Source organism: Lissotriton vulgaris, chromosome 2_2, assembly GCF_964263255.1.
Source record: "Lissotriton vulgaris chromosome 2_2, aLisVul1.2, whole genome shotgun sequence".
NCBI lineage: Eukaryota > Metazoa > Chordata > Amphibia > Caudata > Salamandridae > Lissotriton > Lissotriton vulgaris.
In genome coordinates, this window is record NC_141688.1 from 153,773,485 (window position 1) to 153,801,269 (window position 27,785).

The following is a 27,785-nucleotide window of genomic DNA, read 5'->3' on the forward strand; positions in this document are numbered from 1 at the left end:
GCCTTATTTTTAACCGCTGACGGAGACCCAGGTATTAAAGTCTGTCCTCCCTTCGGGTACTGGGACCCCCGCCAAGCCGTTTTAAACTCACATTCAAAACATTCTTCACCACACACACAGTGATATACCTGCTCCGCTGTCACCAGGCGTCGTAGCACACCCGGGACACGTTAGGTGTCACTGGGTGGGCCCGATGATGAAGCATGCCACCAACTAGGTTGGTGGGTGAGGGCTTCATGAGCACACCTACCAGGTGCCACAACCGTCTGACAAAACAAAACCGAGTCACGAATACCTTTAAACTAGAATATTGTTTAAACAACCCCCTTCCCCCCCACCTCAGCTAGCCTCTTTTTGATTAAATTTTAATGCTTTACCAACCTCAGCCTTTTTGGCCAATGCTAGTGCAGGGAGGTGGCTGGCACTAACTGCAGCTATTGACAGAGTGGAGCTATAGACTACTAGGAAGGAAGAATTACTGTTGACCTAAGGACTTCTGTTCGGACATTTATGACCAGCTCTCTGTGCAATTAGATTCTGTATTCTTGGAAGTGTCATTAAACTTCAATAGATTATTTTGGACTTCTAGACACATAGCTCCTAGATTGGCACGGCTCCATATATTTTTAATCAGGCAGTTTACCTTCCAGAATAAAGTCAGTTCAAGGACTAATTGACCTGTTTTAACTCACTTGCACGATATCTACACTACAAGGACCCTCCCCCTCACTGCACCAAACGGCAGGAACAAAAGATCTCCAATAAAGAGACCCATATTGGGTGCCTGTCGGGCATTGCAGCGCCTGCCCGACGAGGAGCAGGCCCATATGATGAAGCATGACACCTAGCTTATTTGGTGTGTGATGGCTCTACTTCCGAAGAGGGACTTTCCCCTCTTGCAGGTTACACATTGTGACCCTGCACATAGAACCTAGTATACTTCTGACTCTATATATCTCCACGCCCTTAGGAACTGCATACCCTTTCTGTGTACAATAATATCTTACTTCCCATAAGGTAAAAGTATTTTTGGAGACCCTTTTGTCTCAGCGCCCCGTTGACGGATAGCCCTCAAATTTCCAGAAAGTAGCTGAGGTGGATGGACTCTTTTCTTGGAAAGTATCATGAAGATTATTCAAATACAAAAACAACAATTGATGGACAGAATGCATAACAATGTTATACATTCACCCCAGTACAGAGATCTGGGTCTAAATCCATTGTTATTTTGCTCACCATGCCATTCCAGTTTGTACCCAGCCATATGCAAATCAGTCTTGATACCCTGCGCCCAATGGGAACAGTCGAGCCCGAACTGCCAGGCCAGGTCCTCCCTGGACTGGAAACAAGCATCCTAGGACCGGTTTCTGGCTTTCAGCCCTCGTCAGCCAGGATAGATTGACTCCCATGGCATGGGGAGCACAGGACCCACGTCTGGGCATACCCGTCCCACTCGGGGTGATAAATGAAAAAACAATCGATGGACTGAATGCTAAACAATGTCATGCATTCACCCCAGTGCAGAGATCTAGGCCTACATCCATCGTTTTTTTGCTCACCCTGCCATTCCAGTTTGGACCCCGCCAAATGCAAATCAGTATTGACCCTGTGACCAATGGGAACAGTCCAGCCCGAACTGACAGGCCAGGTCCTCCCTGGACTGGAAACAAGCATCCTAGGACCGGTTTTGGGGTTTCAGCCCTTATGAGCCAGGATAGCTTGACTCCAGTGGCATGGAGAGCACGGGACCCACGTCTGGGCCGACCCGGCCCACTCGTGGTGACAAATGCAAAAACAACATTTGATGGACAGAATTCAGAACCATGTCATACATTCACCCCAGTACAGTGATCCCAGCCTAAATCCATTTTTTTGCTGCTTATCATGCCATTCCAGTTTGGACCCAGCCATATGCAAATCAGTCTTGACCCTGCGCCCAATGGGAACAGTCCTGGCGTGGCAGTTCGGGCTGGACTGTTCCCATGAGGCACAGGGTCAAGACAGATTTGCATGTAGCTGGGTCTGAACTGAGGTGGCAAAGTGAGCTAAAGAATGATGATAAATTCAACCCAGATCTGTGACTGGGGGTGAGTGTCTGAAAAGTTTCAGCACTCCGTCCATCATCTCCTTCTGTTTGGTCTCTCCATCCAAAGTTGGCAGGGTATGCCCAGACGTGGGTCCCTTGCTCACTTGGACACTGGATTCAAGCTAGCCTGGCTGATGAAGGGTTTTACCCAGAAACCAGTCCCAGGATGCTTGTTTCCGGTTCAGGGAAGACCTGGCTAGGCAGTGTGGGCTGGACTGTTCCCATGAGGCACAGGGTCAAGACTGATTTGCATATGACTGGGTTTGAACTGAGGTGGCCAAGGGAGCTAAAGAATGACTATGGAATCAACCCAGATCTGTGACTGGGGTGTGACTGGGAGTGAGTGTCTTAAAAGTTTCAGCGATCCGTCCATCATCTCGTTCTGTGTGCTTTTGTCACCCTATGTTTGCAGGGTATGCACAGACGTGGGTCTCTTGCTCACTTTGCCACTGGATTCAAGCTAGCCTGGCTGATGAAGGGTGTTACCCAGAAACCGGTCCCAGGATGCTTGTTGTGGTTCAGGGAAGACCTGGCTTGGCAGTTTGGGCTGGACTGTTCCCATGAGGCACAGGGTCAAGTCTGATTTGCATATGGATTGGTCTGAACTGAGGGGGCGAAGTGAGATTAAGAATGAAGATAGATTCAACCCAGATCAGTGACTGGGGGTGAGTGTCTGAAACATTTCAGAGCTACGTCCATCATCTCCTTCTGTTTGCTTCATTCTTCTAATAGCCACAAAGTTATTAGAAAACCCAAATCGCTCTTCCTAAGGAAACTCTGATGTAACTATCACTAGACAGGGAGAAGTGTGGGTACGTGCAAAAAAGTATAGCCTGAGGGCAAACAGTCCTGGCTAATTCCCTCTTCTGACAACCTTGGGTATCACCTTCAGTTGACAAAGAGTCTAGCCAGGCTGTATCCCAACGTACCTAATTTGTCATCTGGAAAAACATAAATACATAAAAATAAAAAATAAACAATGGGATACAAGGTTTCTCTTTCTTCTGCCTTTTTCTCTCCTCTGTAACAACCTGTACAAACTAGGCACTGCTCTCGGTCACTCTGCTTTAGTGCAGTACTTGCTCACCTGACACTGCTGACAATATGAACTACTACCATCAGACATGAGATATCATAGCTACTCCTTTCCTCTGCTGACACTTTAGATATACACTTGGGGAGCCTAACTTGTTGATTAGTTTTTATTTGAAGTCCTATTAGATTGCACTTTTCTAGGGGCATATAGTGGTTAACTGGTCGGAGCACCACATACAGATTTGTGTACACATACCACTGTGATTTTGTATCGCTGAGAGGCGTAAAAGTGTGCAGGCATCTGGTATCAGCATTTTCCATTTAGCAGCCATTTTTACACAATCTAGAAGACCATGAAGAAATGTTCTATGTGGCGGTCCTATGAAAAGTGTAAAATCTGTACCATTGTCCCTCTGTTGTAAAACACACCGGTGGGTGAGTTTTGAAGAGGGGTACTGCAAAACTATTCTACATGTCTGGCATTGATGCTTTATCACTCTAGACTTCTTGCAGAGGAAATCAGTGAACATGGGTTATTTTGTGAGATACACAGCACCTGCACAAATTACCTTACCTTGCACTCTTTGACTGTTAAAAGCAGACAGCTATGACTTTAACTGATAATTATTTGCTATCTGGGCATTATGTCACAACAGTGTAGGGTATATTCATGCTTCTGTCACTACAGAAGAGAGATGCCTTGCTCCCTATTGTGGAGACCAAACCCAGGACATGATTATTCTTGAAACTATTTCTTTCGGTTCCATAATGAAAGTGGCTGAAAAATACTGGTGCCCAGTAAATATTTTTAAGAAACAAGTTATTCAGGTTCTTAAAAATCTGAATAGTAGTGTGTCAAATTCAACCTACCTCATGAATATTACTAAGATAGGTTGCAAATGTTGCAAATAACTACAATTGGAGGCCATCGTAAGGACTTAGTCCCATTTTAGTTCTCATATCCATCAATCAATCAAATGGGATTTATAGAGCTCTACTTATCACCTGTGAGAATCTCCAGGCACTGGAGGGAAGGTGGCATTCTGTTGCAGTTTTGAGGAGCCAGGTTTTCAATCTCTTTCTGAACACCAGTAGTGTTGGTGCTGATTGAAAAGGTAGGAGGAGGTTGTTCCAGAGGTTGGGGGCAAGGTGGGAGAAGGATTTGCCACCATTTCTAGTTGAGGTAGACTGGGCCCTTGTTGTAGAGGGCTTTGTAAGTGAGGGTGAGGAGTTTTAAATGGCAGCATTTGCTGACAGTGAGCCAGTGCGGTGAGGGGTCATGTGGGTCCATCTCGGGAAGTCGAGGACGAGCCTGGTGGGCACATTCTATATTGCCAAGGAGACTGTTTTAGAGTTGGATGTTGACTCCTAAATGGAGGGTGATCACGTAGTCCTTGCAGCTTGTGATGAGTGCCTTGGTGATGGTGCTTCTGGTGTGTGTGGGTAGCCATTTGAAAATTTTCTTCAGCATGTGGAGGATATGGAAGCATGCTGAGGAGATGGCATTCATCTGTTTTTTCATGGATAGATTGCTGTCAAGAATAACGCCTTGATTTTTTGCATGTTCTGTGGGCTCAGGAGGGTGGCCTAGTTGGGTGTGCCACCAGACGTATTCCCAGGGGGAGGCAGTGCTCCCAAATATGAGTACCAGGGTTTTATCGGTGTTAAGTTTGTGGCATTTGTAACTGGGGATGCTGGTCAGGTTCTTGTGGAAGTTGGCTATGTTATGTTATAAACATTTATATCGCGCACGGATACTCAGGAGTGTTATGGCGCACTACCTTACTAGTGAGTTGTGGCTCTGACTGAAGAGATTATACAAAAAGCAGTGTTTTCAGCAGTTTCCTGAACAGCTTAGCATCTTGAATACAGCGGAGTTCAAGAGGAAGTGCATTCCAGGCCACAGCAGCCTTATAGGCCAAAGAACTGCTGCCCATTCTCACGCCGCAGAAGCGTGGAATCACTGCCAGGGACTGTGCTATAGAACACAGGTGTCTTGCGGGCACATCAAACTCTACTAGTTTCCTAAGATAACCAGGACCAGAAGAATGGTACAAAGCTGCATGAGCCATGGTAAGGGCTTTAAATCTCACCCTTTCAGCCACAGGCAACCAATGGAGATCATGCAAATGTTGTTTTATGCTTGATCTGTGAGAGCTATTCAGTAAAGCCCTAGCTGCGGCATTCTGAATAGACTGGAGTTTTTTCAGCTGGTAACCAGGTAAGCCAATGTAAAGTGCTATTGTGTTGGTAGGGTCGGAAGAAAGGGACAGGGTGAGTTAGGTGTCATCCGTGTCCGATATGACGCCCATGTTATGAGATTTAACCAGGGTGGCTTGGGAGGCCATGTAGGATTTAAAGAGGGTGGGGCTAGGAGAGGAGCCTTGTGGGACTCTGCAGATGATGTATTTGGAGCTGAGGAGTGGAGTTGAAGGTGGATGCTTTGTGTTCTGCCTGTGAGAAAGGAGGTGATCCATTTGAGGGCATTTCTTTGAATTCCCTTCTGGTGGAGGCCGTGGATGAGGGAGTAGTGCGACACAGTGTGCATCCATCCTGGATGGACGATCATCCAGCTGAGCAGTCCTGAAAGCTGTAGCCACGCAGGAGTGTACTAGTGTGGAAACATTCACTCCAAGTTCCTACTGAATCCCATTTTAGTGCAGCAAAAAGCTTAGAGCATGATTTCAGCATGGCAAAAAGCTCTGAGCTTGACAAACCTAGTGTATTTCTCGCTTAAGGTGTAACCTCTCTAGGCACAACTCAGCACCTTGACCTTGTAACCTGGAGATCGGGAAATTTGTTAGCCCCACTTTTCTCCAACTGCTGGGAAAGATCCCTCTGGTCACTCAGAGCAGGCTATGATTCCACTTCGCCTTATTGGTGTCAAAGGTCACGCTACTTTTTGTGTCCTTGGAGGGAGAAAGCAGGAGGTCAGCAAACTGATGCTTGTAGAGTGATTCCACTGGGTGCCAGGTTGACCTCAGGAGATTTCTTTCTTCCTGCACGGCCTTCCTGCAAGGTCGCCTTCTTCAAATGTAGTCCTTCCATGCCCAGGGATGTTCTGAGGAGGGGGTGGAAAGTCACCAGTACTAAGCCATGCACTAACTAGTGATTGGAGATTTTTCCCTACCAAAGCTAGTCTACCTTCCCTCCTTATAACCATCTCCTTTTGCAGGACTTTCTCTTTGCCTTACACACAAAAATATCACAAAAGTCTTTAGTGTAAGATGGAATAACCCATCATCCGCAAGGAGAGTCTGATTCTCTGCAACCAACTCCCATATTGTTATTAGGTCTTCTCTGCTCTGGGACTATCCAAACTGCTTCTCTCTCCTCTTTTTCTCTCTTGCTGGAGTTTTGCCAAGTGGTCTAGGAGGACTCTAGAAAATATAAGACGCAGTCCCAGCTGGCATCTCCAAGTCAAGTAGGGCCAAGGATGTATTTTGTTCCACCACCTGTTACTGCCTCCCTGGTGTCTTAGCCATGGTATGTGATCAGTTATTGCCAGCTCACCTGCATTCTTGGGCCAGAGGCTATTTTTCTCTGACAAAAGAGCCATAAATCCTAGTCAAAGAGTGTGCATTATTTTATTTATTTATTTATTAATGCTATTTGTAGAGCGCGTACAATTACCCTTAGGCGTCTCGGCTTTTGGAAGTATGATAAAACTGTTTTAAGCCAGGTATGGTTCAGGCAGCACAAAGTACGTTGTAAAGCTACTTCTCTATTAAAGTTATCAAAAATCTGATTCCAACATTAAAATAGATTTTGAAAGCTAAATTGAAAATTATTTTAAATTATATCTCAAACTGCTCTGTATTGCAAAGTGACGAAAACTGATTTTGCAGGAAAAGTTGGGCAGTTCCTATTTCAACCCCTATTATATTTCACTTCAAGAGCTAGAACTGATTATCTGAGCGATCTTATTTGCACAAGGCCTGTAATTTTGCGATTATTTGTTTGGCAGTCGAAGGCATAGTGGTTCACAAAAGATATAATCATCAATTCCTTGGCATGTGATAAAGGATTAATAATACCCTGGTTAGCTAATGTTAAAAAAGCACGGGGGAATTGGTACTGGTCATGCCTTTTCAGATCTCACCTCATGTTTAGATCTGGATAAGAAATGGGTGAGCTGTTTACTGTTGCCAAAGCTAGAGGAGGCCACTATGAAGGCTGAATCTTTAAAACCAATGGTTGCAACCTACATGAGGTTAAGTGCTGAATCCAGGACAATGACACATTATATAAGGGAGCCCATGAGTAACTGGGAGCACTCTTTATTATGTTGCTTTAAGGCTCACCCTCTTAAATACTTGTTATCCTTCCCAGCTGGTTTTCAACACAACCTCGATCTAAGGACGTGACCGTGTATGGGTACCTCAAAAGAAACAATTAAGCATTTTTTGTTTTCTGTAACTTTTATCAGCTGTTTGCCCAAAGGTAAAGTAAGGCAATACATTTTAGACGTTGTAGCGAGCTTATAATTTTCTTACACAACTTGAGGATGAAGAGTTCAAAATGTGCTTGGGACTCTTCCTTTCTGCAGCCATCCGCTCACGGGAATCAATGTTGTTTTTTTTTTAAGTGATTGTCTTATTCAAGTTTAGGCTTTAAATTGGAGATTTTATCATGTTGTATATGAGTTTATCAAGTCCACTGCTTGTTTTGCCCAAGAATTTAAAATCTGACAGATTAATGTATCTTATTGTACTGTTCTGATCGATTTTGCTGTTTATGCGCTTTTATGGCTGCTCACAGATGCATAAAGAATAACAGAGAAAAAAATAAGAGAGATAGACTGAAGATCACCATGACAGATACAACCAAAAACATCAAAGAAGGTCTTGTTAGAGCACAAGTTATGCTCTATTATTTGTAGGGGTGCATTATAATCATGGGTAGTCCGCACCCATATATGTATCCCGGCTCCTACAGATTAGAGTAGTGCATGCAACCAGCAATGCAGAAGAAGAACCAAAATAGCAGTTGTAATCTTTCTAAGTGACACAATGTCAATGAAAATAAAATAGCCTCCCTTGATAGAAAAAAACAATCCCTAATGGCATTTAGAACTACTGAAATATATAGATTGTATTGACCAAAGCCTTCAATGAAGAACCAGTAACTTTATATGCCTAGAGACTGTAGAAATAAAGATTTGTTCAGTTCTCAGATTACAAACCAACATCAATGTACAGTAGACAGCTAATAATACTGTTGACTTTAAATATGGCATACAACCTGGCTTAAATCTTTGCATAACCATGCACACCCCTCTACCTGGAGCCGCGCATATAACAATTTGCCCACTGCCTTGTACTTACCCCAGGCGGATATTGGAGAGCTGGATAGTCAGTGTGAAGGCTTAATTTCCCCGATGTATAAGCTACATTATTAGCATCGACTTTATCTTGCACTTGCCATGTGTACCTTTAATGAAAAGAGTTGAAAAATGAAAAGTGTTTAGTGCTAATTGCGATGAGTTAAATGCATTGCTTTGTATTCACAAAAAGGATGACCCTATTTCTACTGGGGAACCTAGGTACATACAGCAGAAACACAAAATGGATTACAGGTGGAAAGGTGTAACAAGTTCCATACTTTTAAGTATGTTTTAAAGTAAAAGTTGAGTAGCTTATTTCTGTACCAACGTCCTGAGAAACATCTAGATGTTGTGAATGCACACCAGAAAAAGGCCTCTAAAGGAAAATAAAGAAGTCCACGTATGTGCACAGACCTCAATTTGCATTGATCACCAACACTGAGTGACTGAAGTTTAAACCAGCAACCATGAATATAGGTGAAATAAATGACATTATAAACTATTATGGGAATAAGAACAGTCTTAGCAAACAACATTTTAAAACTGAAAACTATAATTACTCAACGTATGATTTCATGGAAAGGCTCACACAAGTGCAGGCTACATCAATATCTACATGCTCTATTGGGTCATGTTCTACTCTGTGTGTGCCTGCCTAATGTCTGTGCTTTCTTTGCTGCTGGTCTGTCGGTATCCTGATATCCGCCAGCAGACATATGTTGATGATCCAGGGGGATATTTCTGGGAAGTTTGTGATAAACTGCAAAAAGACACACACCTGCCCCAAAACCTTTCCAACTAGTTACCAGATGAGCACCTCTGCAACCGGACTCCTCCCTTATAATGCTGTAATGATGCTGTCAACAGAGCTAGTAAAATGCCATGACAAGGCCAGGCATAATTCAGGTATTTGTGCATTTGTCATCCCAGAATTCTTGAATCCCTTACACTTCAAAGTAACAAAGTGAGAAGAAGTGCAAGGGCAAGGAAACAAGGGTGGTGCCAAAGTGATAACCGACCAAACATCAGTTACCAATGTTAGGCCGTGCGTTTATTGGTATGCCGCGGAATCTCAGCCCTACATGATACTGATGATGACAACTCTAATGCTCATGGTGCTTACTGTGATGGAAGATACGTTGCCATGAATATGTGATATAAATTGCAACTATGTGGAATGTAGGAAAGGAATATGGCCAATGTACAAATAAAACAATCCACGGCACACAGGGGAAGGATATGGACTATAATCAAAACTAATTGTATAATAAAGCAGTGCATTCATGGGTGAGTCATGGGGAATTATTAAAACAAGCGAAATCTAGGAAAGAAGTTGCAATTCATACATGGGGAGTGATGGTGACTGAAGACCAAAATATGGTCAAGAGCTGGTGTGAATAAATGACATGAGCAGCAAGTGTTCACTCCTCTCCTTCATCTGGGAAGAAAGTCACTCCATAGGCAAGTCCAAGAGTTCGATCCTCTCATATTAGCCTCTCCAGCATCGGCTGTAGTGGAATCATTGCAAAGTCTAATATTAGGGGTAAAGTCAGTGAAGCACCTAATATTCTTCATTCACTTCTGCTACTTAAGAATTTCCATACCAAAACTACCCTTCATTCACAATTGGCAATCACTCATTAAACAGTGGAGGTGACTCACGGTTACCCACTCAGTGCTACAACAGGTTGAGGTGATGGTGTGAAGGCCCTGTGCATGGTGCCTTTAGTTTTCTAGCAGTTATTGTTGATATCACTGGGTTAACATTACACTTTTCTCAGCTGAGGGAATACTGTTGTTCATTGTACAGTGGTTGAAGGCACTGGTGATTATTCAAGGACAGTTACTTCACAGGTATATGTAGCTAGATCTCAAAATAATGATTTGGGTCTCAACTTCAAGTGGGATAAAGACAGTCCCAATAAAGGACTGATCATGAAGTGGACCAAACTAGATGCACATGTAGGATGCAGTGCTGGTAGTGAAAGTGGTAGGGGTTAGAGGAATGTCTCTGCTACTCCAGGTACAGTTTAACCACCCACTAGCTCCTTGACACTTGCAATATTGAAGACGGTAATGAGAAAGAATTTTGAGGCAAAAAATTCGAACTACATTAATATTGAGTTGTAAATATTGTGGAATGGAAATATTGAGTGCAAGAATATTGTTGTCAAGAATATTGATGTGAAGGTAAGTAATATCGATTTAAAAAATATAGGTAATTAAGATTGTTTGCAAAAATATAGTTGTTTAAAATATAGATTTTTTAATCAGTGTTATGTATTTTAGTATATATTTTAAATGTATGTCATGCAATTTTTTTGTATAAGTATTGTTTATGTTTTTTAACATATGAGTTAAATTTCTAGTAGTTTATTACATTTAATATAATTACATTTTGCGTCTTTTAATTCCCTAAGGGGATGTCTGTTTATTGGGGAATAGAGTAGGAAGTAATTTAATTACACTATTTTAATGATTATTTTTTATTTAATCATATTTATTTAATTGATATTTAATAGTGTCAATTGTGCTTTTAATTTTTTTGGGGTACATTTTATGTGCTGGATGTGGGGTTTATAGGGAAAAAGGTGGGAAGTAATTTATTTTTAATTAATTAATGATTAGTTGCTAATTATTATTAATTAATTGATAATTAATTATGGTGATTGTGTACCTTAATAGGTGTGGGTTGTAGGGCTAGTCGAGTACAGAGTGGGAAGTAAGTTATTTTTGATTCATTATTAATCAGTTGATAATTAATTATAATTAATTAATTGATAATTAATTATGGTAATTGTGTATTTTTTTAGTTGCGAGTTGTGGGGTTAATAGGGACAAAGGGTGGGAGGTATTTTATTTTTAATTATTTCATAATTAGTTGATAAGTATTCTTATTTAATTGATAATTAATTATGTTAATTGTTGAATACAATTTTTTGGGGTGTGGGTTTTGAGTTTATAGGGGTAAAGGAAGGCGAGTAAATACATTTTACTGAATTTATAATTAGTCAATAATAAAATGTATTTTAATTGTGTAATTAATGTTTTTAAAGTTCAATCTTAGGTGCGGGTTGTGGGGATTATAGGGAATAAGGGTGGGAAATTAATACATTTTAATGAATTCTTATTTGGTTTTTAAGGAATATTATTTGTTTACTTGATAATTAATCATGTTAATTGTGCAACTATTTTTTTTTTTACATTTTAGATGTGGATTCTGGGTTTTGTAGGGGTAAGGAATGGTAAGTAAATCAAGCAATTAATATTTGTTTTTAAATTAATATTATTTATGTAATAATTAATTGTGTTGTATGTTTTTTGGGGGTATATCTTGGGGAGTACATTAATTATAATTAATTAATAATGAATATGTAATTATTGAAAACTAATTAAATATTTATATTAATAGTGTAAATCTTTTTGTAGGTGCAGGTTATGACTTTCGTTGTGTTATACGGTGAGAAGCAACTAAACAAAATGTATGTAGTAATTAATGTTTTTGTTAATAAATAATTTCTAAATACAAATATTTATTTGTATCACAACATTTTTGTATATTATTTATGTGTAGGTATTTCTGATATGTATTTAACATTATAATATGTTTTTAAACAAAAAAATATATATATATATATATATATATTTAAATATTTATATATTATTTTATTTACTTTGTTTTTAAAATATTTGTATTTTGTTGAAGATATCTTGTTTGTTTTTAATGTTGAACTGACTGGAGTAGGAAAAGTACATTTTACCCCTCTGCTATCCAACAGTTTACCTACAGTTGCATTTACTGAAGTGGGAATAGTAAATGTTACCCTGCTGCAATCCAACACTTTCCCTACTGTTGTACTGACTGGAATGGGAATAGTAAATTGTGCCACTTTGCAATCCAACACTTTCCCTACTGTTGTACTGACTGGAGTGGGTATAGTAAATTTCCCCCCTCTGCAATCCATTGCGTTCTCTACTGTTGTACTGACTGGAGGGTGAATAGCACATTTTACCCATCCACAATCCAATGCTTTCCTTACTGTTGTACTGATTGGAGTGGGAATAGTACATTTTACCCCTCCACAATCCAACACTTTTCCTACTGTTGTACTGATTGGAGTGGGAATAGTACATTTTACCCCTCCACAATCCAACGCTTTCCCTACTGTTGCACTGACTCGAGAGGGAATTGCTTTTTTTTAAATTTTAAATGTTGTTGTTGTGTTAAGGGTAGTGGGAATAGTAAATTGTAATATATTTTAATGTTATATTTTATGTAATTTCATATGTATTGTAGTTAGAATAGTAAATCCTATTTTTGTACGGCAAAACATATTTTGTTACTATTGTGTTGTTTTAGGTGGGAGTAATTATGTTTACATTAATTTAGTAGAAACATTTTCACTTTTTAATGTTGTGGGAATTGTATATTTTAATTTGTAATAATTTATTTTATGGTGTAATTTATAAAATTATGTGTTTGATTTATAATAATAATAATATTATAGTTTGCAATATTTTTTGTTTGCAACTTATTTCTATTTACATTGTAAAAAATGTGTTGTTTATTTTTATTTTAAATTACATTGATCCCCTTTTTTAATATTTTATGCTTTGTTATATTTAAATATGTTTACAAATATTTGTGTTAAAATTATATTATTAATTAAAATATATGTTCATATATTTTGTTTTTATATATGCATAATTATATATATATGTGTGGTTGTTCATATTTTAAAGACTTTTGTTGCTGTATTTGTTCAAATATACATTTCCTCATATTTGTTTTATAAATTAAAATTAGTATTTAATTTATGTTTATTTTAATACTTTTAATTATATATATTTTAAATTCGATATTTAATCCAACCATAGTATTGTAAACTATATATTTTTTTAAATATTTTTGCACTTACCTGTTTAAGAATAAGGAGTCGACATTTTTATGTATTATATTTTTACCTCAATGTTTTTTACATCTATATTTTTGTGGTCGATATTCTGTCAGTGAACCACTGAGGACACAGTAAATGGACCTCACCTTCTTTATATATACTAATTTACAACTATGCCTTCTCATCTGTTCTGGAGCGAGCATCTTAGGGCCTATCCTATGTGTGTACCACTGAACTGAATATTAAGCGCCCCATTACGATGACGGGTGGACTTTGTCCGCCCCCAACCGTAACAGAAAATGGGAGCAATCGCCAGAGGTACGGCGGTCCCACGAGGCCAATTAGGATGCGCCAGCTACACTGATGAGCACATTCTGACCTTTAACATTGCGGAGGAATGAGCTGGGTGCAGCTCCGTCCGCAAGGTTAAAAGTGCATGGTTTGCATTGCCATGCACAATGTGACAGGCAACGCGCGGTGCGTACCATAAGTACCCCCCAAGTGCAGCCCCCCACGCCCCTGGGGGCCCTTAACGGGCCCCCAAAGCAATTTCCAACGGCCTTTCCATGGCGGCATCACCTCCCTGGAAAGGCTTTAAATTTGCACATTATAATTTGGATGACCATATTATGCCACAGATCGGCACGACAGGCAATCGTAACGATTGCCTGCCGGAGGAATAGTGGCGGACGGTCTTTCCTTCTGCTGCGGTACCCCCTGCCATACTAATATGGCGGGGGATAAAGCAGTTACAGATGGCGGGCGGATCGCCATCATAATAGGCCCCTTAGTCTGTAAACTTTGATTTGATGGGCTTCAAAGAATAGGATTGCTTGCAGATTTTTCATTTAGTGACATCCAACACTCGTTCTTCAGTCCATCTGGATGTCTTATCACAATAATGAGGTTTTAATATCATCCTACAAGAATATTCATTGCAGAATATTGTGCACCGCTGTAGCACAAGTATGCAGCGACGGCTCGTGGAGGGAGTTACGGTGGGGCAGGAGGGTGGGGAGGGGGAGGGGCAGGGTGGAGGTTGCTAAAAACCGGCATATGGATAATTGCAGGTAAGTAAACAATTTAATTAATAAAACGAATTTCGTAGCTCGCACTGCATTGCATTTTGCGATGCAAGGCGCACTACGAAATTCGTTTTATTAATTAAATTGTTTACTTACCTGCAATTATCCATATGCCGGTTTTTAGCAACCTCCACCCTGCCCCTCCCCCTCCCCACCCTCCTGCCCCACCGTAACTCCCTCCACGAGCCGTCGCTGCAAGTATGTATAATTAACTACAGATTTTGCATTCATAACCCCTCATCTACTATATTGTCTATGAAAATGTGTTACAGTAGGTGTAGATTTAGTACTAGTAACTCAATTCTACTTATCTTGAGAATTTATATCTGCAGTCAATATTCATGCAGGTGGATACTTTTGTCCTTAATTGTGTGAAACAGAACCTAAGTCTAAGACATCCACACATAAATGGCTATTGGTGAGGATGGGCAAAGTAACACGGGTACAGCCACTGGAGTGCTTGAAACACTATAAATAAGGCATCCCAACTGGTGGAACATTAATCGGTGTATAAGGAGGTGATCTTGTGAAATTATGATTCTGGGGAGTCCTACTATGCACTTAAAGGTTTATTTTAAGTTTGGACAGAGTGAGGGCAATTGTGACCTGCTGAATGTTAAGGGTCTGGGTACTTGCTCCCTAGTAAACACATAAACAAGAGATCATTAGAGGTTTTCAATGAGCCCTGGGTGGAATTTCAATAACGCTGGGGTCGTCAGAGTAATTCTGGCAATTCTATGTTACTCTTCAATGTAGAATTTCTGATAATAATGTGATTATGCCTACTTGTGTAATCAGACGTAATTTGGGGGAAACAATCCTACAGAGAAAGCACATTTACGGAACAGTTGCTCGTGCTGCTGCTTATGTTCCATTGCATTTAGCGCTATTTTCATTGCGCAAAATGCATTTGGGTGCATTGTTTACTAAGAAACTAGCACTTAAATGCCAGGAGTAAATTAATGAAAAACTCTACCCCAAGCGCACATTTAGGGTAAAGATGTTTGAGTGCATTATTCATGTTCTGTTGCATTTAGCACTATTTCTTAGTAAAAATGTATGCTCGCATCCATTTTGGACGAGAGTGGGCATTTGTGCACTAAGAAAATAGAGTTAAATGCCGAATTTCTGTTCTTACATAATTCCGTGGAGTCTCACAGAATTTAGAGAGAATTCTGTGTGATTACAATACTTGGAATTACGTGAGTTATGCCTAACCCCATTTTTAAAATAACATCATTATTTAATGTGAATATATAGTTCATCATTGATAATACATTGCAGTAGGGTTACAGGCTCCTTTAGTACTTCCAAAGAGTAAAATAAATACGCAAAGGCATGTTCATACTTTAGAATGGGCCGCAATATTATTTAGCCTGAAAATCAGTTCAAGTAGAAGATTGTGAGCAGAGACAAATGACAACAAACTGTATCCCAATATTAAAATAAATGTAGAAGAAGAAAATATGAAGGGGTTGTGATTTTTCATAATATTATAGAATGATTTAACAAGATTGACATACAGTTAGGGGGTAAGCTCTGTTATCCACATGACATTGAAATCCCTCATAACCGATCGTCTAAACTGTTCTGCAGGGCAAAAATGTGTGCGGCTTCTTTTAAATTAAACAAAATGTCAAGAAACGTTAGAATTTTAAGACGTGGCAGATTTGTTTTTTCTTGAATCAATTTTAAGCTTAGCAGTTAAGGAAATGCGGTTAGGATTCTCATACTTTAGAATATGAAGTCATACGTTAAAAAAAGTATGTACACCATCAGTAAACAGAACCCAGCGGTCGTCCCTTGGATTGGATGAGTCTTAGCTAAGTAAGTTATTTTGATTCCAGGAAGTGAACAGAAGAAATTCAGAACTACAAGGAACCTTCACGGCGAGACGTTTTCAGGTCTAAGCCTGCCAGACAGCTCAGCTGTCTGTTTGCGAAAGTCTGCAAAAGGCTTACTGGGGACAAGTCGATACATTTATTGGAAAGCAACTCTGACTATTGCTTTTCTTTGGCTTTTTGTTTTCACATTCTTATTTTCTTGTTTTCTATTCTATTGTTTTATTTGTTTTCGACTGTTCATCTTGTCCTCGTCCCTTTTGTGGAACATAGGTTGTTTACCTTGTCTCTGGATTCCTTCTTATACCCTTCCACAAGTATCTGCTTTCGGGAACTTTTTAAAAAAAATATTTCTCCATGAAAGTAGTAATGTTTGTAATGTTCTCTGTGTTTTCCACTTTTCCTAGCACATATTTCTTCATAACATTATAAAAATAAAATTGTTCATAACTTTGTCCTTCCAGCCACTCATTCACCTTTACAAACTTCGCCCTTCAAGCATGTCTCCCATGTGCTTTAACTCCATGTTGCACGCTATCTTGAGTTTGCCTCCACCCTCTATATGTTGCCCTGTCTCCGTTTGCTTCCCTACCGCGTACTACGTGTTGCTTCCCCCAAATGCGCCATAATTGTTGCTTTCTCCTGCCCACCCGTGTTGCTTCCACCTGCTCTTCATGTTTATTCTCCTGCCACCCTGATACTTTCCCACCCTCCGTGTTTCTGCCCTGCTTGTTGTTTTCCTATCTGCATTCTTTTCCCCCTGCATTCTTTAATCTACCTGCTTGTGTTACTTTTTGTTTTTTACCGATCCAACTTGAATCAGTAAACAAAAACAACAAAAAAACTTGAGTCATTTTGTAGATGCATGCATGCCTGGTGCATGCTTAGAAAATGCCGCAGCTCGCTGCCTTGGTTTTTTTCCCCTTGTTGATTAACCATTCTGCATACCATTGGAGATGACCCCAGCAAGGCAAAAACCATTGGCTTAGGCGTACTCTATTGGCTTGGCCAGTGCTTATTATTTGCAGCTTTTACTAATTATTGACGTCGTTTAACTTGTTTGCATTGGTTATTTAGGTACCAAGGTTACACAGGTAGTGCTTGTGTACAGAGACTTTAAGCAAGCCTGAGAGTTATAAACAGAGCACAAGTCCTAACAAATGTAGTGGGGGGACTGAACAAGTTAGGCAGTATGCAAGTGACCGCATGACGCGTGCCATCAAAGAACATGACGTCTCAACGTGTGACATTCCATGTAGTATCACAGGAAGTGTCCTCACTGGAAGTGTCACCACAAGAAGTGACATCAGACACTAAGGGGTCTATTATTATGGCGGGCGGAGGCACCACAACGGTGCTGGTGGTGGGGGAAAATGCATTTTTCCGCACACCAGCAGCGGTCCTCACGCCCGCCTTATTAGGATGGCCAAACATAGCCCATTTCCCATCCGCTGCGGTGCGTGGTGCACCGCCATCAAAGTGCGCCTGCCACCGTGGCGGTGGGAGCCAATGGAGATCCACCGTTGTGCAGAATGACGTCCCATCCGCCATACAAATCAGTATCCACCAAACATCCAGTAGCACCGCAGCGGAGAAACCGCCCAACCAGAGACGGCGGAAGTACAACAGTGGAGCGCAAAACCAGAGTACCAGTCCCTTCCACCCATTCTGACCGTAATGGACCCAGCTCTACACATCTTCCCGGTGCTGTACCTGATACATTACCAGCAACTCATGCACCGTCGCCGACAATGCCGCAGGTGCGCACATATACAATCCCACACACAACCACAACACACAACTCCAGGACTGATATGGTGTTCCTGGCCTCATCATACACCGCAGTGGGGACAGGAACACATCCACAAGTGCACCCACACATGTCCTACCTGACACAAAAGCACCCCTCCACATTCGGGACACCCATCTACCGAGATCTTGAAGTAATGTCCCGGTCACGTCATCACAGCGGTGAAATCGTGTAAAATCATGCGCACAATGCAGAAGGCAGGGTCGCCGTCAGGCATGGGCAGTGCGCAAAGACCACAGGGACACACCTCCACCCTCCACACACCAGACCCCCCACAACATAAAGGGACATGCCATGTGCCCCTCCTGTGCTCCCCCATGCACAATAACCAGCCATGTGAGTCCACACCCTGCACCACTCACCAAACAACTAGGGAGACAGCCACAGTAGGTGTGGCTGCAGAGGAACACACTGCATAGAAGCACCAGGCCAAGGCAACCCACACACCACAACACCAAACTCAAAGGCAAGGAAACTGAGTCCAAGCACAAAATGAAAACACACACAGATAATGAACAATCACCCAACTGGACATACAGCCTGCCAAGTCACACAGCCATACCCCACACTGATAGGAAAGGCAAAGTGAGGTGCAAACAAATGGAAGGCCAAGGAGTCAACCACCAAGCATGTGCACATCACATGCATGACAAGGAATATATAACAACACCCTCAGCCCATCAAATCACACTTGGCTGGCACAGTGAGTGAAGTCAAACCACAGTCATCTCAGTGCAAAAACTCAGGGAGACAACAAGTCAACCCATGTATAGGCACAGGGATGAAAGAAAGGGAATTACGTCAAACAGTGAACTGCCACACATCTGAATCCAACTACTTGACAGGAGTATGTCAGCAGCAAAATACACAGGGCTCATTGCAACAGACCATGACTGTCAAACACAAGTATGAATCCACACATATACCACCCCCTCACACCTTCAGCACACAACACCAGTGTCAAACACACCGAAGGGTGCCAATAATGTCCAGTCAAATCACTGACAATCAATCACATACCCTTGAGGGATCCACAAACATCACACATACACACGGAAGGTTAGACCGATGTATGCACAAAAACAACTGTGAAACACATAACTCAATAAAAACACACAAAACCACAACAAGACCAGACATGACTGGTGCAGCAAAACTATGGAAAGGCATTGAGAGCACAGACACAACAGGAGTACAAAACATCATCAGTCAAGAACAATGCACATACAGCATACCACAACACAAAACATTCATGGACACAAACTGGGAGAAATGGGCCTACAAAGACACACAGAAATACATACTACACCACCCATCAAGTCAACATGATGTCATAGTGTACCACATGCATGCACATGCACAAGAAAGACAAGAGACAGCTCAAATATGAGAGGAGGAAACACCAAGGACGCACCAAACACAACTACAGGAACCAGAATGGACTGAAGTACATGTGACAGACACACAAGTAAGGTACAACACACAGCAAAAACACATCTGAATGAAACACACCAACCAAATCATTCACACTGGCATGCAAATACAACACCACACAAAGAGCACCTGTCAACTGCAAGAGAAAACACAGCCCAAGCATTGCACAAAGCCACATCAGACACACAACAGATGCACATGCCAAGAAATCACATAGCAAACACAGCAGCACATCAGGAGATGCACACCAAGCAAGTACAAGGCTACATACACCCAAAGTACTGCATGCATGCCAAGCAGTGTGTGCACAACAAACGTACCTGATCCACACAGATATCAGTGACACACCATTAACATCCACGACAACAATCAAAACAGCACACAGACGACACCACACTCTGGAAGTCAATCAGTCCTTTAGTAAACACACATGCAGCTAACCCAACACCCGTGACTGCTATTTTGCATTCTGGCTCCCAGCTGCCCCGTATTTCTGTGTCCTTTTGCTCCTTGTGCCACTCGTTCCTCCCCCCATTTTTTTGTACCCCTCTTTGCTTCTGCACCACTCGTTTTTCCTGAACTTCTGTGCCCCTTTTGCTCTCTGTGCCACTCGTGTCCCCTTGTTTTGGGCCCTTCTTTGCCTTCTGTGCCACCCGTCTTTTATTGATTTTGTGCCCTTCTGCCTTTACTCCGTGCCCTTTTTCCTTCTGTTCCCTTTGTCATCCCTCGCCACCCCTGCCGCTGTGTCCCCTGTGGCCCAGCCCCCCCTGACTGCCCACTGCCCATTTGCTGCCCCCGCCTCCCAGCTGCTCCTCCCTCACACCTCCCAATATATGCCGTCCGCTGTGTGGCCGCGCCGCTGGCCCGCTTAAGGCAAGACTGTCTGCGCCCGTTCATGCCTGGACCACGCCCAGCGCCAGAACCCCTGGCCCCCGCACACACCACAACACCCGCCTCCGCTATGACTCCAGCACTCTCCACGCACTCAACGCCAAACGATCTTGCACCTGCTGCCAGGCTGCCCCGAAACACACCCAAGGACCCTTCTCCTGCCGGAACTGCAGCTTCACCAGCATCTGGCCCGCCAACCCGCCCAACTTAGAAACCAACTTTTTCAGATGTATCCTGCTCAACACCCACTCTGCCCGCAGACACGCCGTTGCACTCTGGGACCTACTCGACACCAACGCCCCAGACATCACCTTCCTGACAGAGACCTGGCTGACCCCCTCCTCGGCATCTGACATCGCCATCGCCATCCCGGAAGGCTATAAGATCACCCGCAAGGACCGCACCAACGGGGTAGGAGAAGGAATCATCATCGTCCACAGGAACACTCTCAAAGTCTCGACAAACACCGACGACACCCTTAGCACCGCCGAACACCTGCACTTCCAGAACCACAACGACTCCAACACCACCGTTAGAGGCACCCTCATCTACAGACCCCCGGACCCCGACTGCAGTTAAGCGACTAAATTACCGACCTCGTCAGCACACACACCCTCGCCTCTATGGATTACATCCTCCTCGGGGACCTTAACTTATACCTCGAGAACAACGATGACGCCATATCCTCCACCCTGATCGGCAACCTCAGACTCAGACAACTCGTCACAGCACCCACACACTCTGCCGGCCACACGCTTGACCCCATCTTCTCAGCGAGTACCCACGTCTTCTTCGACCACACCACCGAATTTTATTGGACCGACCACCGCTGCATCCACTTCACCTTCCGGAAACCCACCGCACACCACCGCACCCAGCAGATGCCTCGCCGCAGCTGGGGCAAGATCACCAAGGACCAGCTTACCGCTGCCCTCGCCCAGAGCTCACCCGCAGACCCAACCGACCCCGACGCCGCAGCACGCAGCCTCAGACAATGGATCAACAACTGCACCAACACCCTCGCCCCACTCAAGAAGCCCCCCAACACCCACACCAGCAAGAGAGCCAGCTGGTTCACCGAAGATCTCCATGCCTCCAAGCGAACCTGTCGCAAACTAGAGAAAAACTGGACCTGCGTAGGAACACCAGAAAGCTAGACAGCCCACAGGAACGCCACCCGCCAATACCACCAACTCATCAGATCCGCCAAAAAGACCACCTTTCGAGACCGCCTAGACCACAATGCACACAACAGCAAAGATCTCTTCAGCATCGTGAAGGAACTCTCCAACCCGAGCCCCAACTCCAACGACATCCCACCATCACAAGACCTATGAGACTCACTGGCCACCTTCTTCCATCGCAAGAACGTAGACATCCAAGACAGCTAGACACCGTCACCACCCCGGCAACAGCCTGGACCAACATCAATGACGAAAACACCATCAAGACCATGAACACCGTCCACTGATACCAGGAAGACCCCTGCCCACACCACATCTTCAACAAAGCCAGCAGCACCATCGTACCCCACCTCCGGAAAACCATCAACATCTCCTTCAAGACAGCAACCTTCCCGGAGAGCTGGAAGCACGCAGAAATCAACGCCTTACTAAAGAAACCCAAGGCCTATCTCCCTGCTCCCATTCCGGGAGAAGGTCATCGAAAAGGCATCAACAAACAACTGACCAGCTTCCTCGAAGAGAACAACATCCTGGACCCGTCCCAGTCCAGGTTACGCAGCAACCACAGCACTGAAACTGCCCTCATCGCCGCCACCGACAACATCAGGATCATGCTCGATAATGGAGAAACCGCTGCCCTCATCCTGCTGGACCTGTCAGACGCTTTCGACACAGTCTGCCACCGCACACTAAGAGCACGCCTCCATGACGCCGGAATCCAAGAGAAGGCCCTGGACTGGAACACATCCTTCCTCTCGGACCGCCTCCCCCCCTTCCGCTCCAAAGACACCGAGTTCATCTGCCGCATACCCCAAGGCTCATCTCTCAGCCCAACGCTGTTCAATGTCTACATGGAACTGCTCACCCACGTTGCCCAACAGCACAACCTAAACATCATCTCCTATGCCGACAACACCCAGCGAATCCTTTCACTCACCAAGGATCCTCACACCACCAAAACCAACCTCCATGAAATAATGAAGGCCTTCGCCGACTGGATGAGGAACAGCCGACTGAAGCTGAACTTGGACAAGACTAAGGTCCACATCCTCGGCTCCACCCCCTCGGCTGGGGACGACTCCTGGTGGCGGATGGCACTAGGAGCACCCCCTACACCCACCAACCACGCACGAAACCTAGGGGTCATCCTCGACTCCACACTCTACATGACAAAGCAGGTCAACGCCGTCTCTTCCACCTGCTTCAACACACTCTGCATGCTTTGCAGGATCTTCAAGTAGATCCCCACCAAACCTAGGAGGACGGTCACCCAGGCCCTCGTCAGCAGTAGACTGGACCACGGCAAAGTACTCAACGCGGGGGCCACGGCCAAACTCCTGAAGCGACTCCAACGCATCCAGAATGCCTCTCCACACCTGATCCTCGACATCCCCCGCCGCAGCCACATCACACTTCACCTGAAGGACCCGCACTGCCTCCCGGTCAACAAGAGGATAACCTTCAAGCTCCTCACCCACGCACACAAGGCACTCCACGACACCGGACCAGCATACCTCAACAGACCTGGCCACTACACCCCCGCCTGACCGCTCCGCTCCACAGACCACGCCCTTGCCACCGTCGCCTTCATGCAAAGAGTGACTGCCGGCAGCAGATCATTGTCCCACCTTGCCGCCAAGACGTGGAACACCCTTCCCATCCGCCTACGGCAGCCTGAAGACCTTCTAATCTTCAGGAGGCATCGGAGGGCAGTTAATTATGTATTTAAAGGGGGCGTATTAGAGCATGCACATTACTGAATTGTCGAGCCTCTGAGGAAGGAGGAATGAACCTCTGAAATGCATCAGGCTTATCGGCATGAAAGCTGCTAAATGGATTTGGCATGTTGGTGCACATTTGTACCTATCAATTGAATGGCCGCTTAGCTGCACCTAAGTAGGGTGTGTGCGTGTGCCGCTGGTCGGAGGAGCCGAGGCTGAAGCCTACCGATAACTGGTGCTTCTGCATTGTAGCGAGCATTCTGCAGTCATGTTCCGGAGGATACTGCAGTTGCAAGCGTCAGCGTCTGTGGAAGCCGTTTAGAGCATCGAGCGAGGAGCGAGGAGGCGAGCCGAGGAGCTGAGGAGCCGAGGAGAGGTGGGGAGAGGAGGACGCCATCTCACTCACCTTCGCTTTCAGCGAGAAGCGACTCAGCGTCCAGCCATTAGCCTCCCGACTCCTGCTGCCTGCCTGCGTGTATTCGGCGGTGGCGGCGGCAGCGGGGGAAGCTCCGTGTTCCTGCAGCCTGCAGCCTCAGCCACAGGCTCTCAAAAGAAAAACAGCGGCAGGCGGAGAGCAACAGGCAAGCCCTCCGGCAGCAGCCCGAGCTGCCTCGCGCAGCAGCGAGCCGCAGGCACACCGCAAGCGCCACACAGAGGGGGTCCATAGCGGTAGGAGCCGCGGAAAAAAAAACACCCACGAAAACACCCCTCCCTTCCTTCTAACCGGGAGCGTCCCACAGCGACAGGAGGGCTTCACAGGCCCTCATGGTAAGGTCTCCACAGCAGCAGGAGCCACAGAACCTTCACACTTGCCAGAGCCAGCGCCAGTGCCTTCAACAGCGAGATCCTTAATGAGAGTGCGGCGACAGGAGCAGTGTGAGGAGCCTCTGCCGAAGAAGAGGCAAGAATAACAGAGCTGCAGCCCTTGTTAGCATCGGCGGGAGAGGCAGGAAGAAACTGCCACATGAGACTCCCTCACACAGCACGGAGCAGAGACAGCAAACAAAGTAAGACACCCCAGCACCCCAGCTCCAGCACCAGCAACCTCGGAGCAATCTCCCCGCATAAGTCAAGGTAAGGCATGCTGGTCCCCCCAGGCCACACCGGTCCCCCTAGGGTGTGCACCAGAGGACCAGAGGCCTAGGACCCCCCTGGAAGTAGTAGTTACACGCCACCCGCCCAGCGCCCCTGAATCAGAAAAGTTGTTGCGCAAGAACACGCAACAGACCGTCATGAGATCAGGAAAAATAAGGGGGACACCGGGGGGTCAACACCCAAAACCTGAAAAGGAGGGAGAAGTAGGAGAGGACTTAATAGAAGACTCAACCAAGTACAAACTAGAATCAGAAAAGCCAACTAAGCCAAGAGAAAGGGAGCAGGAACAGCTCTTGGATCTAGACTACAAACAGGACACGGGGGGCAAAACAAAAAAGAATCAAACACAAACAAACAACAATACTCAGACCCCCACCGGGGCAACCGGCTCCCCTACCAAAACTATTAAAACAGACATCAAAAGCAGCAAACGGGCTCTTATTACTGATTTTTTAAAAGTATGTCGCAGTTTATCCCCAGGGAAGCAAAAGACGCGCAAGGCAGCCAACGAAGCAACGGAGGCAAAGGAGGCTACAGAAGCCAAGGAATACAAGTACAGGTGGGGCAGCGCAGACAATGAGACACATAAGGACAAAGTCAGTAGGTCAAAAAACACTGAGGACACAGAGCATTAGTTCCCTTTGTTGTCCAAATCAGAGGATGGAAGTTGTACTAATCCTATCAAGTGCCCCTCACTCGTTCATCATGGCCTCCGCCAACAGGCCATTCAGGCCGTAGTACACAACGAACAGGAATTTAAACTGGAGTCGGAACTTACTCCCAAACAATGGACCTGCCAAGCACAAACAAACCAACTAAGGCAGCAAAACCAACAGCTCCAAATAGTCCAACAAATTACTTGGCAGCCTTATGAAGAGCAGAGCCAGGATGGTAATCCGACGCTTGAGCAGGACAGTGACAACAGCCTTGATAGCTTGCACGCAATGCTAAACAACCCCGCTGACCCACAACTAGATCCATCACCTGTCCAGATCACGGGCCTAATAACCAACGTACAGGATCAACTTGCCACAAGTCCGAAACAACCAAGCAAGCAACCTCAATGCAAGATAAATGGATCACCTTTTAGACCACCCTACGAAACTGAACCAACTAAACTACTTACTCACCCAAAACCCCAAAAACCACCCTCACCAGGACGATGCACTAAGAAACAAGAGGAACAATACCCCAAGAAACATTGAGAAAGCCCATCAACAGGACCTTTTTGGGATCAGTTACTTGGCACCATGCAAACAATAGGATCAGCAGCAACTTATCATGCTGACAAGCTGGACACTCAAGTTGAGCTACTAAATGCACTAGCTTTATACGTGCAGGGAATAGATAAAAAACTACTCGATTTAAATGCCATGATAACAAAGGTACAACATTCTCGGGATTTCACTTATTACACGTGCCATTGCCACCAAATAATAGACAAGCTGGCAACCATCCCGACCATAATGTCAGAGTTGCTGGGGGCAGTAAGGGACACTCAATTAAATTCCACAACTTCAACGGAAGGAGAGTTTAAGGAGGTAGACGGAACTAAAAAGGATATCGTAATTCTTAATACTAAACCATTAAAAGAGGGAAATAACCCGCCAGCCACAGAGAAACACAGGGAACGAACAAATGAACATCTACAACCAGAAAGCTCAACACCTTCCCCAACTCAAAGCATTTCAATGAAGGAACCAATACAAAGCAAGGAACAAGAAAGCTTTGCAAAACCCCTTTCAAAACGGGAACGCAAACGCTTGAGGAAAGCAAGGAAAAGCAAAAAAAATGAAGTCACCACACAAGCTTCACTGACATCACCCCAGAAAAGACTCAACGAAAATAACGAAAGTGGCAGTGAGCCTATCAGCACGACAAATCATAAAAACTTGGCCTTAAAAGAATCTGCAACCACAAGAAAACATGACGGTAAAAATAAAACAAAAAATGGAAATTTGACAACTAACAAAATTTATGACATATTTAAGTCATCGGCTGAGAAGGAAAAGGACAAAGAAAAAAACAAAGAACTCGCAAAATCCGATACAACGCAACCCTCAAAGAACCAAACTATAAAAGAAAAAGAAGCCAAGGCACAGGATAAAATAACAAGTGTGAAAGGTGAAATGCGGACACAAAATCATACTAATGAAACGCAAAATAACCCAAAGCTTCAAAGCACAACAAAGCACATAGAAAAGATACAAGATCAAGTCAAACCAGCCCAGCTCGATAATATACACCAACAAGACCTAACAGAACCATTATCAGGTGTTCCAATCTATAATAATAAGGAACAATCATTCATGGCTCAAAGTCAGATAGAATTGATTCCACACTACAATTCTAAAGGTATTCAAATCCGTACCAGCCCTGAGTCATATAACATCCAGTGACCTGGAAAGAATTGAATTCAAACCCACCATTAGTCAAATAGGAGTCGAAAAAACAATAGCCACCTGGATAAACTATTCAGTCGCTGAACAGATTCTGAGGCATAAGGAGGTATTTGCAGAATGGGGAATAGAACTAAAAATGGTGGAACCTCCCCGTTACCCAAGTCCCCTACAACACCATCACTGTACAGAGGGCATGCTAAAGGGTGCAAAAGGCCCAGAGACTCATGATCAAATAAAGGACGATGTTAAATTCACAAGACAAATCACAATTACAATCTCACACCCACACAAAACCCAACGAGAGGTTAATCAACACTGGAGATCACCAAGTACACAAATAGGAGCCGCATGAACAAAATCCCAAATAAAATCAAACTCAGTGCAGGACATTAATATCTGTTCCTGGAACGTGAACGGCCTAGCATCTAAAATAGGGGAAACTGACTTTGCAGACTTTATTTTAAAGTATGACATGCTGCTGCTGCAAGAAACCTGGCAGACAACACATACTCCGTTCATAGGCTATAAAGAACATTTAAACCTAGCTAAAAATGAGTCAGCACACGGAAGAGCCAAGGGTGGTTTATCAATATATACGGCCACAGAAATCCGATGGAAAGAAGAAAACATCGACTTAGACTCGAGCTGGATGCAATGCATTAAATTCGAAGTTAACATCACATGCACTTTGATAATAATGAACATCTACATCCACCCAGCCCACAAGCATAAGGGGAGACACATCCAACAACTGGCCGCCGCCATCAAAATCCTAAAAGCAACACAACCACACGCCAAAATAATATTGTCCGGTGACTTTAATATGAACTTGATGCAAGCCCACGAGAAAAACCTTCCAAATGGAATAACAACCAGGAGCAATAACACAACAAGACGTGACACACTGGGCAAGAAATGCGCTGCATTGTTAGATAAACATGCACTATACACCTTAAACGGTCGAGGCCCGCAAGATA

At 44.0% G+C, this 27,785-nt stretch overlaps 1 protein-coding gene across 2 annotated transcripts in view; it reads right to left on the reverse strand.

The window, feature by feature from the left end:
• BBOX1 (gamma-butyrobetaine hydroxylase 1) overlaps positions 1 to 27,785 on the reverse strand; it is a 569,466-nt gene that overhangs the window by 113,473 nt on the left and 428,208 nt on the right. For both annotated transcript variants that reach the window (XM_086959483.1, XM_086959484.1), the window contains exon 5: positions 8,449 to 8,554. In XM_086959483.1, the coding sequence (XP_086815609.1) occupies positions 8,449 to 8,554 (106 nt within the window). The remainder of the gene's footprint in view (positions 1 to 8,448; positions 8,555 to 27,785) is intronic.